The sequence below is a fragment of the Papilio polytes genome, unplaced genomic scaffold (genome assembly GCF_000836215.1).
Source record: "Papilio polytes unplaced genomic scaffold, Ppol_1.0 DF820678.1, whole genome shotgun sequence".
Classification (NCBI taxonomy): Eukaryota; Metazoa; Arthropoda; class Insecta; order Lepidoptera; family Papilionidae; genus Papilio; species Papilio polytes.
This window is the reverse complement of record NW_013528526.1, coordinates 374,663-401,646: the sequence shown is the minus strand read 5'-3', so window position 1 is coordinate 401,646 and position 26,984 is coordinate 374,663. Positions and strand designations below refer to the sequence as shown.

At 32.7% G+C, this 26,984-nt stretch overlaps 1 protein-coding gene across 4 annotated transcripts; it reads left to right on the top strand.

Annotated features, from left to right (window-relative positions):
- Positions 1-10,801: 10,801 nt before the first annotated feature.
- On the top strand, positions 10,802-26,479 carry LOC106110376 (FK506-binding protein 5-like). Of its 4 annotated transcripts, none has more exons than XM_013292197.1 (4): positions 10,802-10,958; positions 20,098-20,137; positions 22,013-24,828; positions 25,204-26,479. In XM_013292197.1, the coding sequence occupies exons 2-4, from the start codon at positions 20,099-20,101 to the stop codon at positions 25,313-25,315; spliced, it is 2,967 nt and encodes a 988-aa protein (XP_013147651.1). In that variant the 5' UTR covers positions 10,802-10,958; position 20,098; the 3' UTR covers positions 25,316-26,479. The 4 variants fall into 4 exon arrangements, with proteins under 4 accessions (XP_013147651.1, XP_013147653.1, XP_013147650.1 ...); XM_013292199.1 differs by lacking the exon at positions 10,802-10,958 and adding an exon at positions 12,718-12,735; XM_013292196.1 differs by lacking the exons at positions 10,802-10,958; positions 20,098-20,137 and adding exons at positions 20,753-20,863; positions 21,022-21,751.
- The last annotated feature ends 505 nt before the right edge of the window (positions 26,480-26,984 follow it).

Sequence of the window (26,984 nt, the reverse complement as noted above, 5' to 3'; positions counted from 1 at the left end):
CTAGTGAAGCTCTGTCGTAAAGGGGAAGAGATTTAAATTAGAACTAACGTTGTAAATACTATTAATGACTTTTAGCACGGCCATACCTGTTACAAAGGTCTAATACGTGCTGTATACGAGAATCAATTTGGGTTAATACGCGTTATTCTTCTTTAATAGTTTATCTGGGGACAAACGACTTGTCCATTAACTGTAATGACGGGGCTTAATCCACCCCTTAGATGATTATCGGTACGAATAGAAACTTCGAGAAAATGAAAAGAAAAGAAAAAGTTGCCATTTCATCTTAGTATTGCATTCTGAAGATTTTTTTGAATATTGCAGTAAGAAATTTTTCTTTAACTTTATAAAAATAGGTTGACAATACGTCTTTTTGTTATAAAGAAAGGATTCATATTTTTTATGTAACGAATAAACTCGAAAACAACTGGACCGAATTCAATCAATATTTAGTACTAGCTCTCGTCCGCGACTCCGTTCGCGTGGTATTAAAAAAAAACAAAAGTAGTCTATGTGTTCTTCCAGACTATTCTCTACATCTATACCAAAATTCATCGAAATCCGTTTAGCCGTTTAGGCTACAAACTCTAACAAACATCCATCTAAACTTTCGCATTTATAATATCAGTGTGATGAATGTTGATCAACAATGAATATTCTCAATGAAGCATATAGTACATAAACATGTAATTCGGTTTGTTCATCATAAATTTGAGACACGCAGCGAGTGAGCCATAAAATAATCCAGTTTGAATGTTAAACAATGACTTACATTACTGCATTAATTCTCTGCGCGAATGACTATTGCTGCTGAGACAAATGTGACGTTTATTGGTGTTTCGATTTATGTTAATACTAACTTTATTTGCATAAACTGTTAGGGCGGTACCTGTTTGCTCGTCTTAAGTACAAGAGCGTATTTGCTATTATAAATAATAATCATCATCATCTCTTTATCCTACTCCCGTAGGGTCGGCACAACAGGTTTTTGTCCCCTACATAACTATCTACGTCCTCTCAGACATCACTCCATTCTTTATCACCTTTCACGCAATCCATCCATCTCTTTCCAGGTCTATCTTTATTGGTGTACCTCCACACTCATAACTAACGTCCTTCTTGTTACATGCGATCATCATGCCAACCCATTCTTAACCTTTTCTACCAATGGGACCTCGCTCAAACTTCCTCATAAAAAATGTACAAATGTTTAATATATTGTGAAATCATATTTAGTTCATCTAAACTAGTCTGATTCAAAGATCCTTACTTATATTAAAATATGGCATCTTATACATAAAAACTTAATTTAGAAAGTTTAATGTGGAATTTATTTTGTAAAAGCCGAAATTAAAAATAATGTAGCTTATTTTTGAGTTTGTTTAAGTAGTTAAGTAACGCATTCGATGGTAATATGACGCCCTACGTATAATTACAAGCGTCTAATTGTATAATTGATACATACAACGAAGACGCCACGCTTTCATGATATATTTCCCGACGCAATATCGCTGCATACGTCGTCGTTACGTGGGATGATGTCTATTCCCAGATAGAGAGGGTTATCTTGGATAATTCCGCAAATATTTGACGTTTGCATTGCTGTTACTGAAGTTTACGTTTCGTAACTAATAAAATTGTAATGTTACAAAACATGAAACGGTAGCTTATGAATTATTAGATTCAAAATCGATCTTTTGCGGTAGGTTTAAGTTATAAACTACTTTTTATAACATATATTGACAATATTGCAAATATTTTAACTTCTGACAGTGTATTTATCGTACCGATATCGATATCGTAATCAATTTACAGCTCATTGTAACTGATCTGGTTCGATGAAGCGACGAATGTTCCGTAAACAAGCATACCAATTGCTGACGTCAACAGTTTTATTTTAATTACACTTTTGCTGAATGAAAAAATAAACACTGAATAAACACACATAAATTTCTGACAATGACATATTTTCAAACCATAAATAAGATAGCGCAGTGCAATTAACTGTTAAAGTTTTAGTTAAGATTAATTAATTTTATACAGCAAATACAGCTGTAGAGCCAAATCTAGTCTTCTGTCTAGTTCGAATTAAAAACAGCAGAAGAGCTATAATTCAATATCATAATACACTTCTAGGCAATTCATGAGAATCCAGGAGTTTATTGCGTTGATCGGATTATGTCGCATGATTCAATCAAGAAGCATTTGAGTGTGCGACTGGCGTTTTGTTATCAAAACATTTCGATTAAATGGAAAATTTTAATCCTTTACTGTTTCCGTTGTTTCATTTTGAATCCTCTAAAATAAATAACCTATCGGATCAAACAATGATTTGAGCAGTCGAATTGTTTTTAACTCCATTAATCTTTTTGTTTCGAATGAGTTTTTGGAATTGAATGTTCAAAGTAGTGGAATTTGCGCGTGGATTTTTAATTGCATAAATATATTTTTCTTTGAATAAAATAATCCACAACAAAGAGAATAGAACATAATTATTTCTGTATCAATCGACATATCTGAATTCACATCCTTTTAAACACATTATTGTAAACGATCCATATTTTCTTCATACTTTAAAAACTAAAGCCTAATGCAAAAAACTATAGAAAACCAATGATGTAAGTCTGTGTGACGATAAACAGCTGTTCTCTGTATCAATCATCGAGGCTCATTGTATTTCTAGAATCGTAAAGTCTCTCGCCGACCTTGTATCTATCGTTCGGATTATTCCCAACCGTCACCCGCTCTGTCCAAACGTGAGAATAGTTTCATCCGTCCCACTATTATCAATAAGGTGACATGTCACCGTTATGAAATAACATAAGTTCCAACCGTCCCCTCATCACAAAAGGAGGGACGGGTGAAACTTTTTATCCTAATCTGTTGTCATGTGGGGACAGAGCGGGGTGACGGTTGGGAATAATCCTATTGTTCAATACGTTGAATAATGGACTACACTAAGATTTACTTAACAAAGATTCAAGTTAGACTTAAGAGTACCTAGATAATTCTGTTTATTATATCTCATTTAAATATTACGATATCGAGACGTGAAGGGGAGAATTTTGGACCTTTAGAGCTTCTTAAATCTAAAACTCAATGAAAGCTATACATTATAACAAACCTAGCTGTTGTCCGCGACTTCTTCCACGCAATATTAAGATAAAAAATAGTCTATAATATGCCTGTCTATGGCAGTTATCCTTTAGTGAAAGTCCGATCGAAATCGGCCCAGCCGTTTCAGATATTACCCGGAACAAATACAGCTTGCGGACAGACAGACAAACAAAAAAATTTAAGTGCGATTTATAGCAACGCAAATACACCATCTTCCCGAAAACTGGAACATTTCTTTTGATATTACAAACAGACACTCCAATTTTATCTAAATGTTTAGATGTACTCGTGGGTTAAAGCGAAAATTATTTATACTATGCTGAAAAAAATTCTAATATACACATACAAGTGCAGCACTATTGCAGATTATAAATTTAAAAGCAGCTACAAAATGTAACAAGCTGTCAAGCCGCCGGAGTACACTCGGTGCACTTACAATGGGGACGTAAACAGCGCCAAACTTTATAGAATTTTCAACGCCGCGTAAGATGCCAGGTAAAGGAGTATAACCTGGGAAAGTAGAGAACAGTATAAAATTTCAAGGAAAAGGTTTAGCGAGTAAGATTCATATTTTATTATTAACCTCGTTTTGCCGGATAAAAGGCAGGAATTCTCTGTATTTTTCTTGCACTCAATGAGATGTTTACTTATTGCTTTACGGATGTGATTCAATTATTTTTTTATTACAAAATTAAGGTTATGATTGGATACTGTTTTCTTTTATTAAATTTGTGGCTACTAAAGGATTATCTTAGAGTAAATTTTAGATACTAAATCTATTGTAAGGGTTTATGTTCACTAAGATACGCTTAATAACTAGATATGACTGAGTACTGTCGACTAAGTACGACACTTAGGGCCTTATGGAAATATCAGATTTTGTTCCCTTATCTGACAGTGACGTCATTTTTAAGCTATCTGAGCCTCTATCAGCCAGTGGTGGGACAGACCCTTTATCTTAGAAAACTTTTTAATTAAGAACGACACATGTAATATGAACATTGAGAACAAATTTTTTAATTTAAGAAGATTAAACTGAAATTTTAGTTTTTACATTTTTATTAGTTAACGTTTCTATAAATAAAGATAATTTATTTCATTGATACTTGTGATGAGTGTTTTAGTACTATCAAATAACGTATAAGAAATATTTGTTGTTTTCATTTCAAACTTGCGCAAGGTTCTTTCAGAATTAAACTGGGGCGTTAATGCGATACGTCATGGATATTTTAGTTCTCTGCATTACTTTTTTATTAATAAACTTTACGAATCTATTGAACAGTAACATTAAAGCATAAATCGAGTTATTATTTTCTAATACTATTTGTAATATATTCTTTTAATAAGATACTACTTTAGTGTTTTAAACTTTTAAAGAAAAATACGTTTGTATTTGTTGACAGCTATAAAATGTGAAGGGCGTAATCTATACTATTATAATAAAGCGTAAACACACACTTCTTTGTTGTCTAAGATGTCAGAGATTACAACTTATTTTTGAATATTCCTTATTTTAATAAAAAGCCCTACACTTGCGTCACGCTTTAGGCTATATATTCTAACGCCATTAAACATAAGGGGTAAATATTTTGGATAAAAACCCTTATGTGGGAAAGAGACCATAAGTTGCTGCCAAAATCAACGAAGCAATTGTCATTTGTGCATTTGAATTTTGACATTTCATGCGGATGAAGTCGCACTGGAACAGCTAGTGTAAATAATAAAGTTTTTTCATGTGTGAAAAGTAGATGCTGTACAAGCTATAAATATAATTAAAATGAAAGGCAACGAAAGTTTTAAATCTTTCGTAGATTTAAAAAGACGTAATGCTACTTTTACATGTGGACAGAATTTTATACAGAGCAGTAAACAATGCAGTATTGCTATACTTTGAACGCACACAAATGTTACACAGGTTCAGTACTGTTATTATTAGTAAAAAACAGTACTGAACCTGTAGTTATAGACTAATATAATAAAGCGTAAACACGCACTACTTTGTGGCGTAGGATGACAGCTATCACAGCATATTTTTGAATAATTCTTTCTTAAAAAAAAATCGAAATTTACAACACGCTTTAGGCTATATACTTTCACGCTATTAAAAAAAAACTTTCATGTGCGAAAGGAACCATAAACTACAAGCTGCCAACATTAAGGAAGCAAGGTTGTCATGGTTTGTCATCATGTCATGTCATTTTGCAATTGCAATTGATAATATTTGACACATGTAAATAAAATATAATTTTCATAATTTTATGCGGGTGAAGTCGCACGGGAACAGCTAGTTGTGGATAAAGGCACAGTTTGCGATATTGATAGTTGATTCAGCAAAATGTGTTAACACTTTTGTTTTATACATTTTTAACTCAACTCTTCAACTGTTCAAGCAGGCATGTATTGTGTAAACAGTAAGTGTACGTACAAACAATAAAAGTACGGCCTTGTTTCCTGCTCTGACATACATTTCTGCCCTCGTGTGAAACATTAGAGAAGTGTTGCCGTCGTCAAGGTCGAGGCGGGCGCGGCGGGTAACAGCAGAAATAGCATATTTCCAACGGCATTACGTAACGCACGCGTTTCGTAAACTGTTCTCTAACTTTTCTACTTCCTTGATAATTAGTACGACTGTTCCGCTTTGAAGTGCATACTGGAATATTTCTGAGAAAATTCTGTGTTATTTAGAACAGAGTTTTCTGTTTATATTGCAGACAAGAATTAGGACGACGAAAGAAACCATATCTTCGCATAAACTATTGCTTAATGTAGAAACTAAATAAATTATTACATAAAAAATACAAACAAAATTACATAATAGAAAAATGTAATAAGAGAAAATTATTTTCCAATCTATTTTACGTTTTAAAGCTTTTAATTCATGGAATCCTTAACAATGCTAAAATTAATTTGGTTTTCGCTTTTATTATTTTAATATTCGTCTTCAAAGGGGTATTTTATTGGTGCGGTTACCTTTTTATACCAAAAATTAAATGTCTTTTGTACAAGCACATATTTGCGTGTGCGTGTGTGTATTTGTACCCGTTATTCTTGTACTTTAGCGTTGTTTATGTTTTTGCAGGCCCCGTTAACTAGTATAATTAGTTTATTTTATATCCGTTTTTATCTGTTTTCAGTTTTAACGATCGCGGTAATTCTATCTAGAGTTCTGGAAGGAAAAACTATAGTCGACGTAGCGGCGGACAAACAAGTCTAATCTAAAGTTTTAGCTATCTCTTTATCTTTTTTAATTAAAAATATACTAGTAGAAGTACGCATGAGTCCGCAATATTGCTCTGAAATATAAATGGACTACAAATAGAACATGTTTTGTTTTTTGAACAAACGTATTAATCGATTGTAATTCGTATTTTTTCGTGAGTACAGAAAATTGAAAAACGTCACAACTATCTTCTACGTAAGCATGTTAAGCTTGAAGATTTTTGGCGATAGTCTCAAAATTGTAATTGTATAATATATAACAAAAACAGTTGCATAAATAACTCTTTTTGTGCAGACGCCAATTTTTTTTACGTAATGTTTCTCTGCATCAAGATGAAAGCAATATTAGATGTAGTATTTTATAAAAAACCATTCGAATTGACGTAACAACATTATTAGGTTTCTAGTGGTGGCAAATCGTGAATTATGTGACAATCTGAAATGTCTGTTGGACAAACAATGAAATGTCTGGTTATTTGACAAACAATGAATTGGTTAAACTAAGCTATTGTACAGTTCATGTAATGTATTGCCATTTTAACGTAAATTTGAAGGTACGGGCAACTCTTCTATTTCTTTTAGCTTGTTGCCGATGTCATTGGGGAGTGGTCTCCCCGTACAGAATTAAGTCGTCCGTTTGTCACATAAAAATTTAACGTAAATTTTATATCGATTTAAGTTCTTATAAGTTATTTAAAATTATAACAATTGTATGGAAAAATTTACATTATAAAGAAGACTATATTAAAAATAATATTGCTGAAAAATAAAACGAAACTTTCACAGTTTGTTGTTAAGGAAGTATTTAGGGCCCAACGTGTCTCCCTGCGGGAGCCGGAGCGGGGAGACACAGTTTCCGCATTCATTCAGAAACAGTCCAAGTGCATTCTGTATGAAAGTAGAATACTAATTATTAATATTGATAAAATGCTGAGGACGTGTGAGGGATATATTATTCATTGGAAAATTAATAACTATGAAGATAAACTTGATACGTGACTTTTCAATTAATATTATCTTTTCTTTTCAAATATTAATAAGCTTTTTAAAGAATAATGCTGAACCAAGAACTAAAATGCGGTTAATATCTGGTCAAACTATTTTGTTTTTGAAACTGAATATAATTTACTTCCTACTCGTATTTCTTCTCTTTGACATGAAATAATTATTGATATTATTTATTAATATCTTCAATTACCAGTTGAAGATAGAGCATAAAGTTGCGATTTCCAACTTTAATAGAACAAAAGGTAATATTATTTTCCATAGCCATCTTAAATCTATTAACTAAAATAATATTACAAAATATAAGTTAACTTAATAAGATGGTGTGGCACGTCGCCGAGGTGGCCCACTCAGTACGTTGACAATGTACACTGCGGTGGCTTTATGGAATTTTCAGCGAGAGGTCTTGCAACAAAACAACTCGACTCCAAGCCAGCGATGTAATATTTTAGCAGCACTGTACCGAGTCATCCTTAACTCTAACTTATATTTTTCATTACAACTATAAAAGATGTTTTAGTAAGGTAGTATTTAGGAAGAATATTAAGAGGTTTTTTGAAAAAACAATAGGAAGTTTTAAACTCAAATATTTATCTGCTACCAAAATTAGTGGTAATTCGTGTAATAAAAAACCTTGTGTATAATAACTTAATTACAAAAACAGTTATGGTATTATTATGTGTGTACTTAAAGTTATATAAACTTCAAGTGAATGTTAGTAGAAAAGGGTTACGTAAGCTACGCTCCTGTCTACGAGGTCCGTAGCACCGCGCTACGCTTTGGTGTTATGTTACCAATTTGAACAACTTGCTTCCGCCTGATAGTAGTTTGTTGGGCGTTCAATATGCGGTGTTAGACTTTCATTATATGTTTTCAAGTGAAGTCTGCAGTAGTTAAAATGTTTCTGTTGACATAAAAGATAGGTTATTAGATGCACTTTTAATTTTCTTTGATTGGTTTACACTTCTAAGTAAACTTTATTGTGGATAGTGTTCTTTATGAACATAGTTAGCCCAAGATTCCCAGATAATAGATGGAAATAGAGTAGAAGTCAGGTAACACAGTACAGTTAAGGCATGTTCCACCACTGGCAGATAGAGACTCGGATAGTTTAAAAATGACGTCACTCTCAGAAAAGGTAACAATATCCGATAATACCATCACATATTTTACACGTGGGATTGTTATCAAAGAGCCTGTCCCACCTACTTGACAATTTGGTGGGACAGGCTCTTTATGTCTTTAACCAATGTTACATCCCGGTGTCAAATTTCATAACATTCTTTTGTTCTAATATAACGATGTTTCCGTTGAAATTTTTCCATCAGAATGAGATCTTTGATCTGACATGAACTCTACGTTATTTCGATATCTGACATCGAGAGCGGTGCATACGTCACTGAGCGCCCGGCGCCCGTTTATTCTTAGAATAATGTTAGATTAGATCGTTAAATAGGCAATACCACTATTAAATAAGATTTAAATTATTCTAGAAAGTGCTATAATAAGTTGAACAAAACTATTTAATAGTGATAAAGATAAGAGTAGAATTTCATATCTTACTAATATTATAAACTAGCTGTTCCCATGCGACTTCATCCGCATGAAATTATAATAACTTTATTTTATTGTTTACGTCTGTCAAATGTCAAAATTCAAATGCACTAATGACAATTGCTTCCTTGATGTTGGCAACATATGGTCTCTTTCCCACATTAGGATTTTTATCCAAAATATTTACCCCCTAAGTTTAATGGCGCTAAAATATATAGCCTAAAGCATGACGTAAGTGTAGGGCTTTTTATTAAAAAAGATTTATTCAAAAATATGCTGTAATTGCTGACATCTTAGGCAACAAAGAAGTGTGTGTTTACGCTTTATTATAATAGTATAGATGCGAAAGCTTAGACGGATGGATGTCTGTAAGAGTTTGTAGCCTAAACAGCTGAACGGATATCGATGAAATTTGACATAGAGATGAGGATAGTCTCGAGGAACATATAGGCTACTCGCTTTTGGTTTTTTAATTCTACGAGGACACAGTCGTATGCATAAGTTAATAAAACTACATTTGGAAAACTATAGATACATAGTTATAAAAAGCAATTTAACTTTTTTTATTGACCATGTCATTCACATATTTGTATTTAACGTATGGTTTAAATACACATTTAACTTTAATAGGGTAAACAGAAAGCAACTCTTGCAAGTATTCTTTACTAAGTTGCCGAGAATAACTTAAGTTTTAACTAATAGACGCAAATAGATGTTTCCTTAAAGAACAAAATTATACAAACTCTGGAAGGTAAAAGAGTTAGTATGTTTTTTTAATAAATGTATAATACACTCATTTACTTATACTAGGTTACAATTTTATTAAGATGAACGGTAAAACAATAATAATTTTAATCTTACTAGATAAATTCCTAACTATATTTATAGCAGAAAATAGTTAAGCATGCTTGACTAATAATATCATCATAAAAAGATCAAAACAATTTAATAGTTAGTGGGAAATTAACAAATAAACAAACCAAAGGTAAACAGGATAACTAATCAAATGAACAAATTCGGTACGAATTGTTTCAGCAATTTGGCAACAATGCGATATAAAGCAAGACTTTAAAGAAACGATTTCTGTAATGTCACCTTATTGGCAGCCATTTAAAGATGTTACATAAACGAAATGCCTGTCATTATTGTTATGTTACCGTAAAACATTCTGTATATTGATTTGTCTGCAACATATAAGCATATAGGGGACAGGAATTTGTTTTTTTTTGCCAAAATGTGTAATGCTTATGGAATTAGTAAAGTGTTTTAAAAAAATGTGAATTTAGGGCTTAAAAGTGATCAGAATATGCAAGAATATCCTTTCTTCTTTTTCTATCTAATTCTGTCTTCTTGTCATATTATACGTAAGTATGCCTTGTGAAAAGTGATGATTGTTTTTGATCGACTTCCCAAAAGAAGGAGGTATTCAATTCGACGGTATGTTTTTTTTTTATTTTTTTTTATGTGTGTAAGTCGGTGTCAGTCAATGTAGATTCATTACTTAATTGTTACTATACTTTCAATTGTCAATTGTTATGGTAAAAATGTAGAAACCCTTACGTAGAAATATCACTGCATACCTTGGCTGACACCGACATCAAAGTAATAATAATTGTACAATATAGACATAACAGTTACAATAAGGTAGGTTTACTATTTTCAAGTAATTATTTCGTTACTTTTTAGTGTACTGTTTTTTTGAGAATATTTTGTTTAATGCTATGTTTTGAAGCAGTTTTTATTATAAAGGTTTGGGGTAAAGAGCTTTATGTACAGTACTTGCGCATTTATCGTAAATTTATTAAATTAATGTAATTCGCAGTAAATATACGAGTAATATGATTAGGTTATCTCGCATGCATCGTAGGGATTTCTGGCAAGGGAGGTTGGCATTCGAGGTGCGGGCGGCGCGCGCGCTTGTCGTTTTTGCTAGATTTTCGACTAAACAATAAAATTATAAACGTCTAAATATAACTTCGTGTCGGCGCGGTCTGGGAGCGGGGATTCAGTCTGGAGGTCTGGACGTGCTGAGCGCCCGCGCGACGCCGCACGACTACCGCAAGGTTTGTACCTCACCTGTTAATTCTCACCTCACAATGTCAATATCACATTTATAATACACGAACAAAAAAACTTCACCCCTTCGGAAACGTCACGTGTACGTCTTTTAACGCCTCTCGTTTTGGCACGTATAACTTCGTTTCGGATGTTTTGTAAAAAAAAAATCCACATTAACGTTCATTAGCATGGCTCGGTAATTAGGGGAATACAGTATTATCTAGATATAATCTGTAAAGCGCGGGAAATGTGTCAATTAACGATAATCTGCTTTATCCGCTTGGTTGGATCATCTATGAAAATATGTTTATAACTATTTCATAAAATTAACTAGTGATTAACTTTTTGGATATTATTAATTGGTGCTGTAGTTAATAAATAATTATCAGTTTTGTTTCTATTTCTGTGATTTTCCATTTTAAATGATTAGTAACCCTAACAAGAGGTTTAAAAAGACTCCAAAGTGATACAACCTGATGGTGATCCTAACAATATTTTTACTCGGTTTTAAATGATGATTTATTACGTTAAGCAGTTTTTTTCAGATTTGTAATGTTTTAAGTTAGGATTATTATCAAATGAAATTTATTTGAATTGATATTCGTTTCATGAAATCTGTATTTCTGTGGGATATTTTTATGATAGCGTGGGCGTGGGCGACGGCCGGCGGGTATTTTGTAACGTTTGCCCAACTTGTCTCGACTCTAATGTTGTTTAGAATTAATTTATTTCGAGTTGAAACCTTGAGCTAATTTATGTATATGTTTGATTTATTTTACATGTAAAAGAAAATAAATAATAATTTATATTTTTATTTACTTGATTAAAAATATAATAATTAGGTGCTTAAAAGATAAAGTATTTTTATAATGTCCATCAAACGTAATCAAAAGTACTTAGATATCGTAATTTTACTAGGACATTTTTAAGTAATCTACGGCAACATAATGATATATTTCCATTGTTAAGAACACACACAAAAAAATTATTATAACTCATATAATTCTTGAAAATCTAGTTAATAAAATGCCTTGAACAGATGTCTTGGGAGAGGAAATCCACAATCTCTATTCTGCCTGCAACACACGTTGGAAAGTTTATGTCAATTGTGGATACACAATCGATTCGTATCCCACGTATACAGGTAAACATTGTTACGTTGCGGTGACGTAACACAACCTGAGTACGTCAGAAGTAGCGGCAGACAGGTGTCTGCCCGTACAGACCAATAACTTCCTACACATAACATACAAATATGTTTAAATCCAACTAATAATCCGTCCCAGCTTTACTCGGATATTTCGCTAAAAAGACTAGCTACAGTCCACTAGTTCTTGAATATAAAAACAATCGAATAATCTAGAATTTAGTCAGATAGAAAAACCGACATCTACTTTATAGATATCCCAAATATTTATCCACAATTTAGAAAACGTGTTAATTTTGGAATGACATTTCTTTTAAAAATCAAATCTGGATTAGAGGCATTACCATTCGTTTGGTACACTTTATGTTCCGCTAAGAGAGTCAGTTTACGTCATCTACCAGTTCAACAACATAAATATGATTCTGGCAAAGAATTTCAGAGAAAAATATTAGAGAGATTTACGTTTTACCGACGCGGCGTGCGTCCTTGCTGGTGTATTTTAAATTTATCGGTTTACATTTGAACGAATGCATATTTCGCGTTTATTTATGAATGACATCAAGCGAACATTGCTATAATTTGTCCGCAGTCCGCTGGAAGTGTCGCCATGGGGATACTGTTTGGATTGCCTAGACGTTAGTACAAAGTTCTACGATCTAACTTTTTTATTTTAGTTTTTATTTACTGCCAACTATTATAATACAGCTAGAATTCAAACAAATGAAAAAGATATATTCCATAAAAACTACTAACAAAAATTGATTACAATTAGTAAAAGAAAATACAGACGAAGTGAGTACCTCCTTCTAAAAGTCGGTCAGAAATAAAAAAAAAACACTATTAGTAAGTAATTTCTCTAACTCTTTGTAGAACATAGTTTTCTTAGACATAACAGTCATTCAATAAAATGCAACAATCAACATTTACTTGTGCATTTTACGTACAATAGATTAATTTTAGAATATCACGAGTAAAGTTATAATTAGTTAGTTCATGGATGCTGTAAACTCGTTGTTACTTTTACCGCCTCGATAAAATGTACTCGTTGGAATAACGTAAAGTAATTAAGATAAAAATATCAACTTTAATAACCCGATATATCTTATGATACTGACAAATTGATCTGCTATTTGGCACTGTATCTACTTTCGAAATTGGAAGCACTTATCGCTTTTACAATAATAAAATACATTTAAAAGTGCTAAATGGATGAATGCATTTTAAGTGATATTTGTCGGTAATAAATTAGCAATGTAACCTATTGAATCTTGCTTCTGGTTAATATTATAAATGTAAAAGTTTAGATGGATGTTTGTTAAAACGGTTAAATGAAATTAATCAACGTTTTTTTAAGGTTATGATTTAATACATGCAAATATATAAAAGAATCATGTAAAGTATTTAAGAATAAAGAGGGAAAGGGGTATGAGTGAATAAAGACCTTTTGCACTTACCGGGTAGCATAAAAGCATATTAACCTACTTCACTAACACGATGACATTGTGTGTTATAGAAATACTTTGCTATGTCAAACTGGTAGCTTTTACTAAAGTCAATGTAAGCATGGTATGGGTATGTTATGAGGAGGGATGAATCGGATATAACAAGAAGGACGTTAGTTGTGAGTGTTTACATCGGTAGGTAGAAAGAGATGAATGGATTGTATAGGTGACATTAAGAAGGTAGTGATGACTGAGATGACGGATGATAGAGTTATTTGGAGGACGAAAACTCGGTGCGCCAACCCTACGATAGTAGGATAGGATAGGGGAGATGTATATGTATAGAAATGTCAACTACTCCTTACGCTACCCCCAGGGCTTTAAGTGACTAGGTTATAGTCGGTATAGGTAGTGCCGGTTAGTTGAAATGACATATATTTGGACATCCTTACAGAAATGTGTAGGATTTGAGTAAATGCGTTGGTGATTGAATTCTCTTCAATTTTAAATGTAATAACCAAGATTAACGGATGATTAGTAAACAATTTTGTTAAGTTAAATATAACTGTTACAAATAATATGTCATAATCCATTAGCGATCTTTTAGATCTGTTGTAATTTTGTTTAAAATAACGTTCACTCAAATAAATTCTATTTACCACTCCTTGATATGCCGGCGGTATATCTGATGTTATTCGAATAATTGATTAATGTTGGGTTTCTGAGGTTTTCATTTAATCATCTAATGATTCATTAGTGTGAGGTTCAACTGAGTTTCAACGGAATAAAACTCAAGTTACGTAGCTTTTCATGAAGTTATCGAACTTAAAGCACTAACAAATGGTTAAAATTAGCTGGGAAACTGGATATTCAACGGATAAACAATAATTGTTAGGTAGTGTTAACCGTGAAGTTATGTATTGGTGTAGTACTGGACTGGAACAAAACCTTTTTCTTTTGTTTGGAAGTTTCCAGGTTGTAAATATTCTAAAAGTTTACATTATCTAAACTTCGTGATTATAATTTGAAATTTGATGAGTTTTATGTTTACAATAAATTTCTGTTTCGCGTCTCAGTTTTAACATTTGACTTCGCTCAAGATCAGACTTTGCTTTGTATTTTTGGTAATAATAAATACTTTGTTGAGAAACTCTGTTATTTTCGAGACGTTTACAGAAACTGTATGAACGAAACTTTAAACAATAATAAGCCTTTTCTTATTACTGTTTAAAGTTTCGAAAATTAATAAGAAATAAGAACACACAACTAACAAACAGTATTTACGTTTTCCAACACAGATACCATATTTTGAATGGTGACAACAGGAGAGGGTTAAAATTAATATTAAAAGATTCTAAACAGTAGTAGTATAGTAAATTATAAAAATAAAATCATGTAATAAAAAAAGGAATATAATAAAATACCTAGAAGAAACAAAGTTAAACACATTTTTTACTATCTCTAAATACAAGATTGATTTTAAAAAACCTTATTAAGCCCATGATAGCTTACTAACGTGTACTATATCTAATACTTTCTACAAAAAGTGAATAAAAATGCAAAATATCTTTTAAAAACTGATAACTAAATACATCAATCAATGTCAAGATAAAGTAAATTTTAAACACCGTTTTATTATTTTGATATCACTATCTGTTGGTTATTATATCCGTTTCCATTTAGTTTGTTGAATGGGTAACAATCGTGAATACTGGCGAGTTGCCAATCCCGTGACGTCAGCACCGGTGATCCAGGTGTACTCTTTGCCAAGTGTTAATGAACTTGTACGAAATATACACCTTTGACGGTGTAATAGTTTCAGGACGTGATGTCTTTGAACGAGATGTAACATGGAAATCGCGTTCCCAGGTTAATGGCAGGTTTCCCAACTTTTAACCATTCGTTAGTTTAGTTCGATAACTTATAAAATGTGTTTCTGAACTACGTAACTTCAGTATTACAGCTTTGAAAGATAGATCAATCTAACACTAATGTATAAGTAGATAATCTTAAAATTAACATAATTGCAAAATTTTAGATGGATGTATGAATATTTGCCTGAGTTTGTAGCCCAAAAAGCTGAACGGATTTTGGTGAAATTTGGTATAATGAACACTTAGGCTATTCACTTTTGTTTTTTTTAATCTACGCAGAGTCGCGGGCGAAAGCTAGTGATAAAATAAATGGAAACATCAGCACACCCAGCATTACAGAAACATAAAAAAAATTGGAAAATTTAGTTTCATTCTTTAATATCTTTAAGATCTTTGTATATGATTATTAATTTTATTTCTTTCTAATATCAAACTATTAAGTTTTCATAGCGAGTTTTCTTTCACGTTTATGTTCAAATTTCTTTAGTTATAACCTTAATTAATGCCAAAGCGCATGTTTAACTGCAAACTTTGCAGTCGTTACTGTAGCGAACAGTGCTAATATCGTTTTCAGTTGAGCGATAAAACGAACATATGTCGAGCGAGACAGTACCCGTACAGTCATAAACGCAAGCGTAATAGTGATTGAGGATAATAAAATACGAAAATAAACAGGCGTTTTCACTGGCACTAACTAACATCTACGTAGAACCGCGAACGTTTGCCGATGTTTTTCTTTGAGGCGTTGTATTTTTAAATCATTGATGGCTTGAATAAAACATTGACATTATTATTTATCATTTACTAGCTGTTGCTCGCGGGTGCGTCCACGTAAAAATATAATAAAAAGCCTATGTTACTCAGCAATAACGTAGCTTTTAATATGTGAAAGAATTTTTGAAATCGACAAAGTAGTTTTTGAGTTATTTCGACACATACAAAAATCCAAAAATATAAATATTTCCTTTTGATAATATAGTATAGATGAATCAAAGAAAATACACGCGTATGTGTGTATGATGAGGATGAGAGTAGGATAGTGTGATACCTCATGTAACGAAACTTAGGGGCGTTGTATAATTCTTGTTTTCATATCAAAATATTACCCCTATTACGCAATAGGTAAGGCAGTTCATAATATGCAAAAGTATTACAAAAACCATTGCTAACAAATAATTTTTACTACCATACTATGACTTACGTATCTTTGTCTATTATACTTTTAAAACTAAGGCTCAAATAAAAGCTTTTAAAATTCCTCAAAATTACATTGTTTAAAACAAAGTTGTCTTTAAATCTGATTTAATTGCCTCATTAGTGTTTCAAAAGCTAGTATAAAGATAAATACCATTTCATCGAGTTATTGATGTAGTTAAGAATACAGACATAATAAAATAAAGAACGTAAAGAAATGTAAAACAAGATGAAATCATAATGGTGCCTTTTTGCGAAACTGAAAACATTAATTTGCATATGATAAATTCTATAACCAAGCTAAGGCCCACAAAGGGCTGTAGAGCTACAGAAGAAAAAGAACAAATACTGAAACTACTAATCATATTAGAATAAATTACTTTATTAACTTTTCTAAAGCTTTTAAATAATATATCAAAGTTAACGTAATATTTAAGTAGCAATGTAACGTTCCGTTCTACGCAGTGTATTAGATATTAAATTAAATACTTGAACACAACTATGTAAACAACGATATTGTAAAAAACATTCTGGCGCAACGAGTTAAATATGTGCGTAAAGTGGTTTGGATCTGTGTCAAACAAAATGCTAATCCAGCTGTTTGTAAATGTTCGCACGTCGCCTTTGATTTAAATACTGTTATTAAGAGCAAAATAAACAACATTTTGATGGAAGTTGGCGCGTGAAATTGTACATCATACGTTATTAACATAAGCATTACCAACAATAACAATAAAAAAGCTGGAGAAAAATTGTGAAAAGTTAAAGTATTTAATACCCTTCGTAAATTTCTTGATAAGAATCTTTTGGTCTCCATTGTTTGAAATTATAAAAAAACTATTTATATTTTATTGTTTACATTTGGTAAAACGTCAAAATTCAAATGACAGTAAAGTCCCTAGACATAGGCTGCATATTGTATTATGACAAACCAAGCCAATCTTTTTTGCTGCTATTGACTTGTATTTTTTCTTCCTTTCTCCCATGAAGGTTTTTCCAATTTAATGTGTCGTAAGTGTAAGGCTATTAATTAATAAAATGATTATTTAAAAAATGCTTTAATTACTGACATTCTATAAAGAAATGTGTGTTTACGCTTTATTAAATTAGTATAGATATAGACAGCTTCGCCCGCGTGAAATAAAAAATATGTTACTCACAGATACATTACCTTTTTAATGGTGAAAGAACTTTTAATGTGTTATTTCAGTACAAACCAAAAAACAATTCTTTCCTCTTTATAATATTAGTACAGATAGATATAGATAGATTGTGTAGTGCCTGATCATAATTAACCAACGAGAAAACATTTAGTTACCCTTAGAGATCTGATCGATGTGAAAACAACAAACACGTTCATGTTTATATGAGATTGATGTAGTTTTATTAGTGTCTGGTGAGGCGCCATTGAAACGCGTTTCAAACGATACGCTCGGATTACAGACGAGAATAACTGAAAAGTTACTGCGTGCAGCGCTTTAGGCGGTTTGTTAATTCAATTTCAGTTAAGTTGCGAGATCAAATTGTCTGTTATTTGTAGTGTTTTTCAATATATAAAATCAATGATATTTGTTCTTCTTAATTGACGTAGAGTTTTTCGTATATTGAATGAAGATTCTTTATTGTATATTCAGTAATTACCTCATCATTATAGCCTAGGCTCCTAAACTAGGAAACCCTGTGCTTAAAGAGCCATTTGGAAATTTAATATTAATAATCATTTAAAAAAACTTTATTTTGTGTCGAAATATAAATATCCTATTTTCGTAATTTCATGACAATAACAAATATTATTAATACAAATTATTATTATTAAACTAATTTAAATATGATATTCTAACGTAACTCTTATCAAAATCCGTTGGCACGAGTATGATCACATTATGCACAATCTATTGCCCGAGGAAATCTCCACTCCGTGAACTTTCCATTGATACACAATTTGCCTTTCAAACTGAGATTTTTCCGCAGCTATGCCGTTATTCCGCACAACTTACGACGTCGTGTGCACCGTAGTCCGTAGTAAGCTGACGTTTTAATAAGAGATTTCCTTTAGTATTTCATACTATTTTTGATAAATCCCGTAAAGTTTAATATAACTCCAAGTAAAGCAAAATTAAAAAGTAAATTCGAACATGAAAGGTATTTATAGAGACAACGGATATAAACATCAAAAATCTTTTATACAGAGAGTTTAAAATATTATTAAAGAGTTCGAAAAAAATGCAGTTTTATTCGTGGATCCATTCGCGGGAGCCGAGTCTATTTTAATGTTAGGTCGCGAAAAAATAGTTTATGGTAACATGAATCTTTGCAGACTGTCCGTATGAAAGCTATGTGATAACGCTTCAACAGGGTTAATAGTCTCGCATCCAGTTTGGATTGTTGCCTAATGCGTTTGTGACATGTATTTTTTTTATCATAATTCGGTATCGAAATGTCGGGAATAATACAGTTTTCTGTACGGACAGTATATCGCCGCTGTCTCCAATGGGAATGTGGATTTCACATTTATTTTTATACGATTATTTCAATGACTTTTGTTTTGTTTCCTCTATAGAGTTTAATTGTTCTGTGGAGCCGGTATAAAAATAAACAATCAAACAAAGCTTTTGTTATGAACTGAAAGACATAATAGGCGGAAATATATCGGAATTCAGATTATGGCAGCCTGTTGACACGTTATATGGTATATTTATTTATTTATTTATTGGAAAGGTACACCAATTGCATGTTCAAAGTTTACAACCAAATTAATATACCGTATACAATGAAAAACAAAGAAGCAGAAGAACATACAGATGACAGGCGTACACAGCGCTCACAAAAAATGATGTTTTACTTTTTAATAACAAACGTTGAATCACGTTAATTACAACTACTACTACTATATTGAGTTTCCATTACTAAAACATCTGTACTAAAACATTTTTATGTTTAATTTTTCTAAGATTATGAGGGAAATATCAATGTTTACGAAGAAATATTCCATCAGTGAAAACCCAAGAGCAATAATTTAAATATTTAACGACAAAATATATAAATATTACTGTGTAAAATATACCTCCCATTTTACATTTTCAAATGACGTTGAGATTAATCAAAAATGTTATTTTAAAAACAGTTTGTTGCCCCTACAGTGCGAAAAGTATAGCGGAATACATATATTGCTAATTGTAAAATGTCTGAAAGCTATTCTAATTTGCAAACAGGCAAACCGCCAACATCTGCAAGGGCACACGTGATTAGAACTATACACACCAGTCTATATAAACATTTAACTTTGTGTATTAAGGTTTAAATGTTATAAAATACAACCAAAATCATATATTATACCTATTTTTTACTGCCTTGTTTTAAGTACGGTTGATTCATTCGACTTTTAATTATTTTTTCGTGTTGAAAATGAATACAAAACACGAAAAGTTTGTGATCATGTATACTTGTCTAATTTATTTTAATGAATAAATTTTAATTATTCTTTCAGAATGGCGACTAAAGAAGAAATTGTGGAGACAGTAACTAAAGTAAGTTAAATTTAATAATTAAATAAAAAAAGTGTGCATTATGGTAGACTTAACTATAACTGTCTTGGGTCAAACCCAAGAAAGTCGGGATAATGTTTAACTTAACACTACGAAAAAGGCAAAATTCTCTTAACAAATACTTCTTTTGACGTATTCTTGTGATTTACAGGACATACAAAATAGTGCTGTGAAACTAAAATAATAGAAACTAAATGAATCGATATTTTCTGAAACTTTATAATTAAATTAATCGAAAGGCCGCAACCTTTTTACAAACAGGAACTGAACAGTAAGATTTCAAAATCCGGAACTGCAAATTTAAATTAATATCATGATGAAATGGTTGAAATGCAAGCAAACATTAATGTCCGCCGTATCGACGATCGAGCAAGACAAATTGTAGACGAGGCGTCCGTTAATATTGGGGTCGAGACCAAAATACATGTCGGGTACGGATCGCGCGCCAGTAGGCGTAGGGCGGCGCGAGCGCCGACCGCGCTGTGCCTTCGCTCTTAACATATCGCCTCATTTACTGAGCACGGGCTAAAATTAACCGCTACCAGATAATCCACTTGCAACAATACACGTGTAAAACCTTGTGTCGAAGTGATGTGAAATCTAGAAAAAATAAAAGTGAATTTAGTTAATTAATTATTGTGAAAAAAAATCACAAGAATTCGTGATCTGGACACAGGAAGCAAATGAAATTTATCTAGAATTTAAATTGTATGTGAGTATTTTAAATTTATTTTTTACATTTTTTGTCAAATTGCCAAACTCTTGTTAAATGTTTGAGAACATAAAAATATTTTATAACAATATAATAAAACATTTACAATTAGAATATGATCAAAAGGAAATAACAAAATTGTGCTATATTTCAGAAAAATGAATCCACCGTCGGCTCTATACGGTGCAATGAATAAGGAGCGAAAGCCGTTTACCTACACTCCTGGTGGACTAGACCTGTCACAGATTAAATCAGAACGTATGGCCCAAAGACTGATGAGAAATGCAATGGACCAAGGTGTCCCGGAGCAACCGACCCCACATCTACAATCGCCGCCGACACCCACAGCATTAAACGTGCCCAATTTTAATTGTTTACCAGTACAAGTGTTCCCAACTTTCCCACTTCCATCGAATCCAAAATCATTATTGAAGACGAGAAGCAACCAACAAAAGGAACCATGTTTACAAGATATACCAAATTCTGAACAATTACAAACAGATTTCAATCAAATTGGTTTAAAACAATGCTTTGAAAACAATAATCAAAATATATCGAATTATAATCAACCAAATAACGATAGCAAAAACAATGAACAATCTTTACCATTATATGAATATACTCCGCCTATAGTTCGACCTTACCCGTGTGAAACAAGTTCTCCCAAATGTTACATACCTAAAGCAAAAGAATTATTAACCAATGAAGATAATCAGTACAAATACTATGATGATTCTGTGAATAACAGAAGCAGTTTGGCATACGAACCTTCTGTCACAACCAGCTCAGATACAACGCAAAAATCTTTAATGACTTCGACTTACACAATGGAAAAAAATATACCTGAAACTTTAGAAGAGGTGATAGGAACTGAAAATAATCAGGTGGATGTAAAATCACTATATATTTATTATGTGTATGTCTATATGTTTGTGTACATTGTTTGCTATGTGTATTTAATGTACAATATTAAAGATACATGAAGAGAAAAGCATTTTTGTGAGTTCTTAATCTTAGCTTTTATAACTTAACATGATAATAACATTTTCATATCAATGTTTTATTTATTGATATTCTTGGAAATACTATACTCGAAAAGTTTTGGTTAAGTAATTTTATTATTCAATGATTGCGATTTTTTTCAGAGTGAAACAAAAGTCGTTAAGAAACAAGTTGAAACAGAAAATAATACAGAAGAACAAAATGGTGACGCGAATGTTGAAGCTGCTGTCACCATAAAGTTACCTGGTAAAAAATCGTCAGCTAAGACAGAGACAAAAGTGGAAGTAGTTAAAAACGTTCGACCAGATGGATCCACTGAAGAGGTTAAAACCACAACAACGAAGACCACTATTGATGGAAAAACGGAAATAAAAACCAAAACGGAAACAACCATTATACCAAAAGAAGAAGAATATGAAGAGGAAGAACTTGTAGAGGAGGAGGAAGAAGAAGAAGAAGAGGAAGATGAACAAGGGACTGCAGTTGTTGAAGAAACTGTTGCAACAAAGGAAGACCAAAACGAAAACAACGTAGAAAATTCAGAGGTAGACGAAGAAACAAAACAGGAACAAAAAGAAAATTTGAGTACTCAAGAAGAAACTTCGGAAACAATAGTAACAAAACAAGTAACAGTAACTCAATCTGAACAAAACCAGGAAAATTCTGATGAAGAAGTTGAAGAAGAAGAAGAAGAGGAAAAAGAAGTTGAACTTGAAAGTAAAAACGAAGAAAGTCAGGTTGAAAATAAAGTAACTGATAATAGAGAGGAATCGGAAGAAGATGCTGACGATGAGGACGAACAAACAGACATCCAAAATGAGAAGATTCCGAAACCCGAAGAAGATGGTGTTCAAGAAAACCAGGAGCCTGAAACTAAACCAGAGGAAAAAGTAGAAGAATTAGAAATTGTTGATACTACTGAATCTGAAGTAATCGAAACACCATTAGAAGAAACAAATAAGACGGAGGATGAAACAGAAAAAGAAGTTACTACAGACGATAGCAAAAGTACCACAAACGTCGACAACGAAGTGGTTGTTAGTCAACTTCGTGATAACGAACAATCCGAAAACAGTACAGCACAGGCCCAAGACACTAAATCAACTCATGAAAATAAGGAAGAAATTATTATAGAAGTGCAAGTCTTAAAACCAAGCTCACAGGAAACAGAAGACTCTAAGATTGAGAATGAAATTAAATCATCATTGCCAATAGAACGCAACATACCATTCAGAGAACCATCAGCTCCACTTGAGAAAGTCGAAGATGTGGAAATTAAACCAATAGGTGAAATTATTTCCAAAACTCGCACAGAAAATACCGAAATAATAACAACTTCATTAGATAAACCCACTACTGGATTGAGTACACAAACAGCATATAACAGAATTGAGAATATAGTGACAGTGAATAAAACAACCAAAACATTAGATCCAACGTATGACCAGCATGCCCCACTCGGCATTCCGACTGTTAAAACTTATTTCGCTCCTACAGACAGGTTATCAACGTCTCCTTATCAACCAGTTTATGCTCCCGAAACTCAAACTGAAAGAAGACACAGTTTGTTACTTGACCGGCTCAGTGTCGATCGTCAAATGCCACCCGCAGAACTTTACCAAACTAACTATCAGACTTATGAACAAAATCAGTGGTCTCAAGAACCTCAATCTGAAGTTCTAACAGTTAGCAATGTAAAACCTAGTACAATTACAAAGAACCAGCAATGGTATCAACAGACGAGAAAAGAAGAAGTATCTTATGATACTACCCCACCAACTATTAATGCGCCCACTCAAGACTGGAGTACACCAATACAACAAAGGCAAACACCCCAACCATCTCAAACTCAGTTCCAATATCAACCGCAGACACAGTCATCATACATTGATAAACAAGACACTTTTACCTCTACATTGAATAACTCCAGCACTTATCAACAGAGCACGTACCAACCGAGCTACACGCCGAAACCAACCAGCTGGGTAGGAAATAATGCCAATTTACCAAAAACGGTTCCCACTATAAACAAGCCACCGAGCCAGTATTCATATGTAAACAAAGAACCAACAGAAACATACCAAGCACCGCCTCAGCCATATTCATCTTCCTATATTCCACCTCCGTGGGAACAGGATTCCAACTATGTGCCGGAAAGTTTGAACACATCTTACTACACACCACCGCCAAGCAATACGTTTACCAGTAACGCTACACCAGCTTGGACACCGAAGCCAACTAGTAAATTTACAAAACCTAAACCAACATCATACATACCACCTGCACCGAATCAATCTTTCGTCAAACCAGTGACTGCGGCCGATCAACCAAAATTGCCTGGCCGTAAAACATACTACAGTGAATACGAGAGGCGTTATATCTCAGTACCAGAATCTACATACATACCGACAGAGAACAAGTTCCAAGCGCAGCCTGATCCCTCACCACAATATTACTATGACAATAACGAACCAAAAGAAACCGTGGAGCACGAGTGGCGAAAAGAGTTACGAGAATTTTCTGAGAAAACACAGAGTCAAACTAACACTGAGCAAACATCAGTGAGACCTCCATGGGAAGAAGATCCTAAATATTACGTTCCTACAGTCACTACTGAGTATACTCCCACACCTACGTGGAGTCAAACTTTAAGACCTAATTCATGGCGCGACAGGAGCTTCGAATCGGAGTTTGGAAGAGCGAAGGAATTATCAAGGACAAACACGTTAGGTCGTGGACGTCCTCAGAGCTCATACGTGAAGAGCAACGTTAGTACTCTTATCCCGGAGAGGACTCGTGGAGTATCAGTGGACAGATATAATCCAAATAATTATAAGTCTCCAGTACCGTCTGAATATCCTCCAGTTCAGAGTCACACTTTAGACCCATCCGTTGGCGCGAAGACATATCTTAACCCGAATGTTCCGGCTTATCACTCCCGAGCCTCTGCTGAACCTAGGTATGATTACTGCTATTTGTCCTATCTAGTTACCCTAGTTTTTGACATGAATGAAAATTAGTAGTCAAAGCTTTAAGCGCCAATAGCCTAAGGTGGACAGATTACCAATCACATGGTCGAAGGTTCGAATCCCGCCATTCGATTATTGTCGTAAACCATATCTTAGCCCAAGCCTAGAGTTAAGTTGGAATGGTACAAGATATATTAGTAAATATAAAAAACACTAATATTTAAAAAGAAAAGTAAAAGGTCCCTAATCCCATTTAATCTGGATTCATATCGTTTTCATGATTACTAAATCACTTCCACTTCCACTAGGAAGAGTGGTTAAAAACAATATAAGAGTAGTAATGTACATTTTGTTGCAAATTTCAGAGAGCAATCGGCAGCTTTCCCCCAACCCCGGCACTACGCGGAAGCGCGGGCACCGCCTCTACAATCAAGATCCTTTAAGTACCTCCAATGGATAACTGGAACTGAAGATTGAGCCAAAAATAATATACTATTAGCTTAAGGTATATACAAAGATCTAGAGATGAAATGTTATGCAAATGTACAGCGTTAAAATGAATTTCCATTTTTCAAGTTCACTAAATGAAAAGTGAGGATATTTAAAATGAAAAGATTCGAAAAAGAACGAAATTTTAGTTTCTAATTAATGTAATTTTCACTGTAAAGATTAAAATTAATTTTATTTGGAATACAATTGTGAATTTTAACACGTGTCAAAATTTTTAGTGTGGTAAAATCATGACAAAGTTTTTAAATGTTACATTTTTGCTGAGAATCTGTTGGACTTCAGATATTATTGCTATGTGATATTTTCGTATACCTAATTTGCTAACCTAGTCATTGGGGACATCTATAGTTACTATATTTAAGGACTTAAAGCTTTGTTTTTTAATTACGTACTTACAATTATTTTTTATTTCGTTTTAATGATTTTTTTATTTAACATTAGTTTAGTTTGTACATTACTGCATACCGGCTTTTATTTAGTTAAAACTCGTGTTATGTACATTTTGTACGATTTATTTGATAATACTGTATCATAATAACACTAGTAAATATCACATCAAACGTTTATTTCATAAGTTTTCGTTATTGTAAACTTCCACAGTCTAGATGAGTCATTTTAAAAGTCATTTTTGACATATATCAATTTTATAGTGAGGTGAACTGCTTAAAAACATCATATAAAGTAAACGAATCGATACAAACATCAAACATATAATAATCGAATTCAGTTGTTATTAAAAAAAAAACATGTTTTTACGATATTCTTGTAACATCAAAGATCGGAAATGTGTTCGTTGACGCAACATTGTAATGACGTTCGATTGATATTACATTGAATTCAAAGCGGTTAGTAATTCTTCTAAAAATAAATAATAGCCCGCTGTTTCAAGGTTACGTTGACAACTTTCAATGAACAGTCACTGTGACTTATTAAAATGGCTCATCTTTAAACACTTGTATAAAAGTATAATGCTATCCCTCTTAATCTCTCAGGAAAAAAAGAGACAGTTTTTGTACAAGTGTAAGGGATATTCACGGTAAATGCATGGATGCATCCATTATGTAACAGTTTAAACATTTTTTATATTTTAATTTGTGAAAACGTTGTTGAGTTTATTTAATAAAGACTTAATAAAATGTTCTTTTAATTTATCAATATTTTGTAGGGTAGAAAAACCTTTATCCAAAAATCAAATTAGTTGACAGAAAAGAGAGATACTTACATTTTGTTGGAAATTTTTAATGAAATTGACATTAAAAAAGACCTTTATTTAAAAAGTCCAAATTTTGAAATAACTAGTATTGGATAATTAATTCGCAGACGTAGAAATTAAAAAGATCAGAACAGCACAATAATGTTCTATTATTTTATATATCAAAAATCTTCACAGGTGACCTAGTAAGTTTCGTCGCATAACAAAGTTATTGTATAATAACAGGAGTTAACATTCCCACCGACCACTCCGTTCGTTCTCCAGTGGAGTGAAAAAACCGTAAAAACCTCTTATAGACGTGCTACACCGAAATGCTCTCTCCTGCTTCCCAACTATTCCACTTAACGCCCGCGAATAGCCTGTCTAGGTGTCCTTAACGTGAAATGTTTAATTTAATTCTAAATCTAAAAAATAAAAACTAAA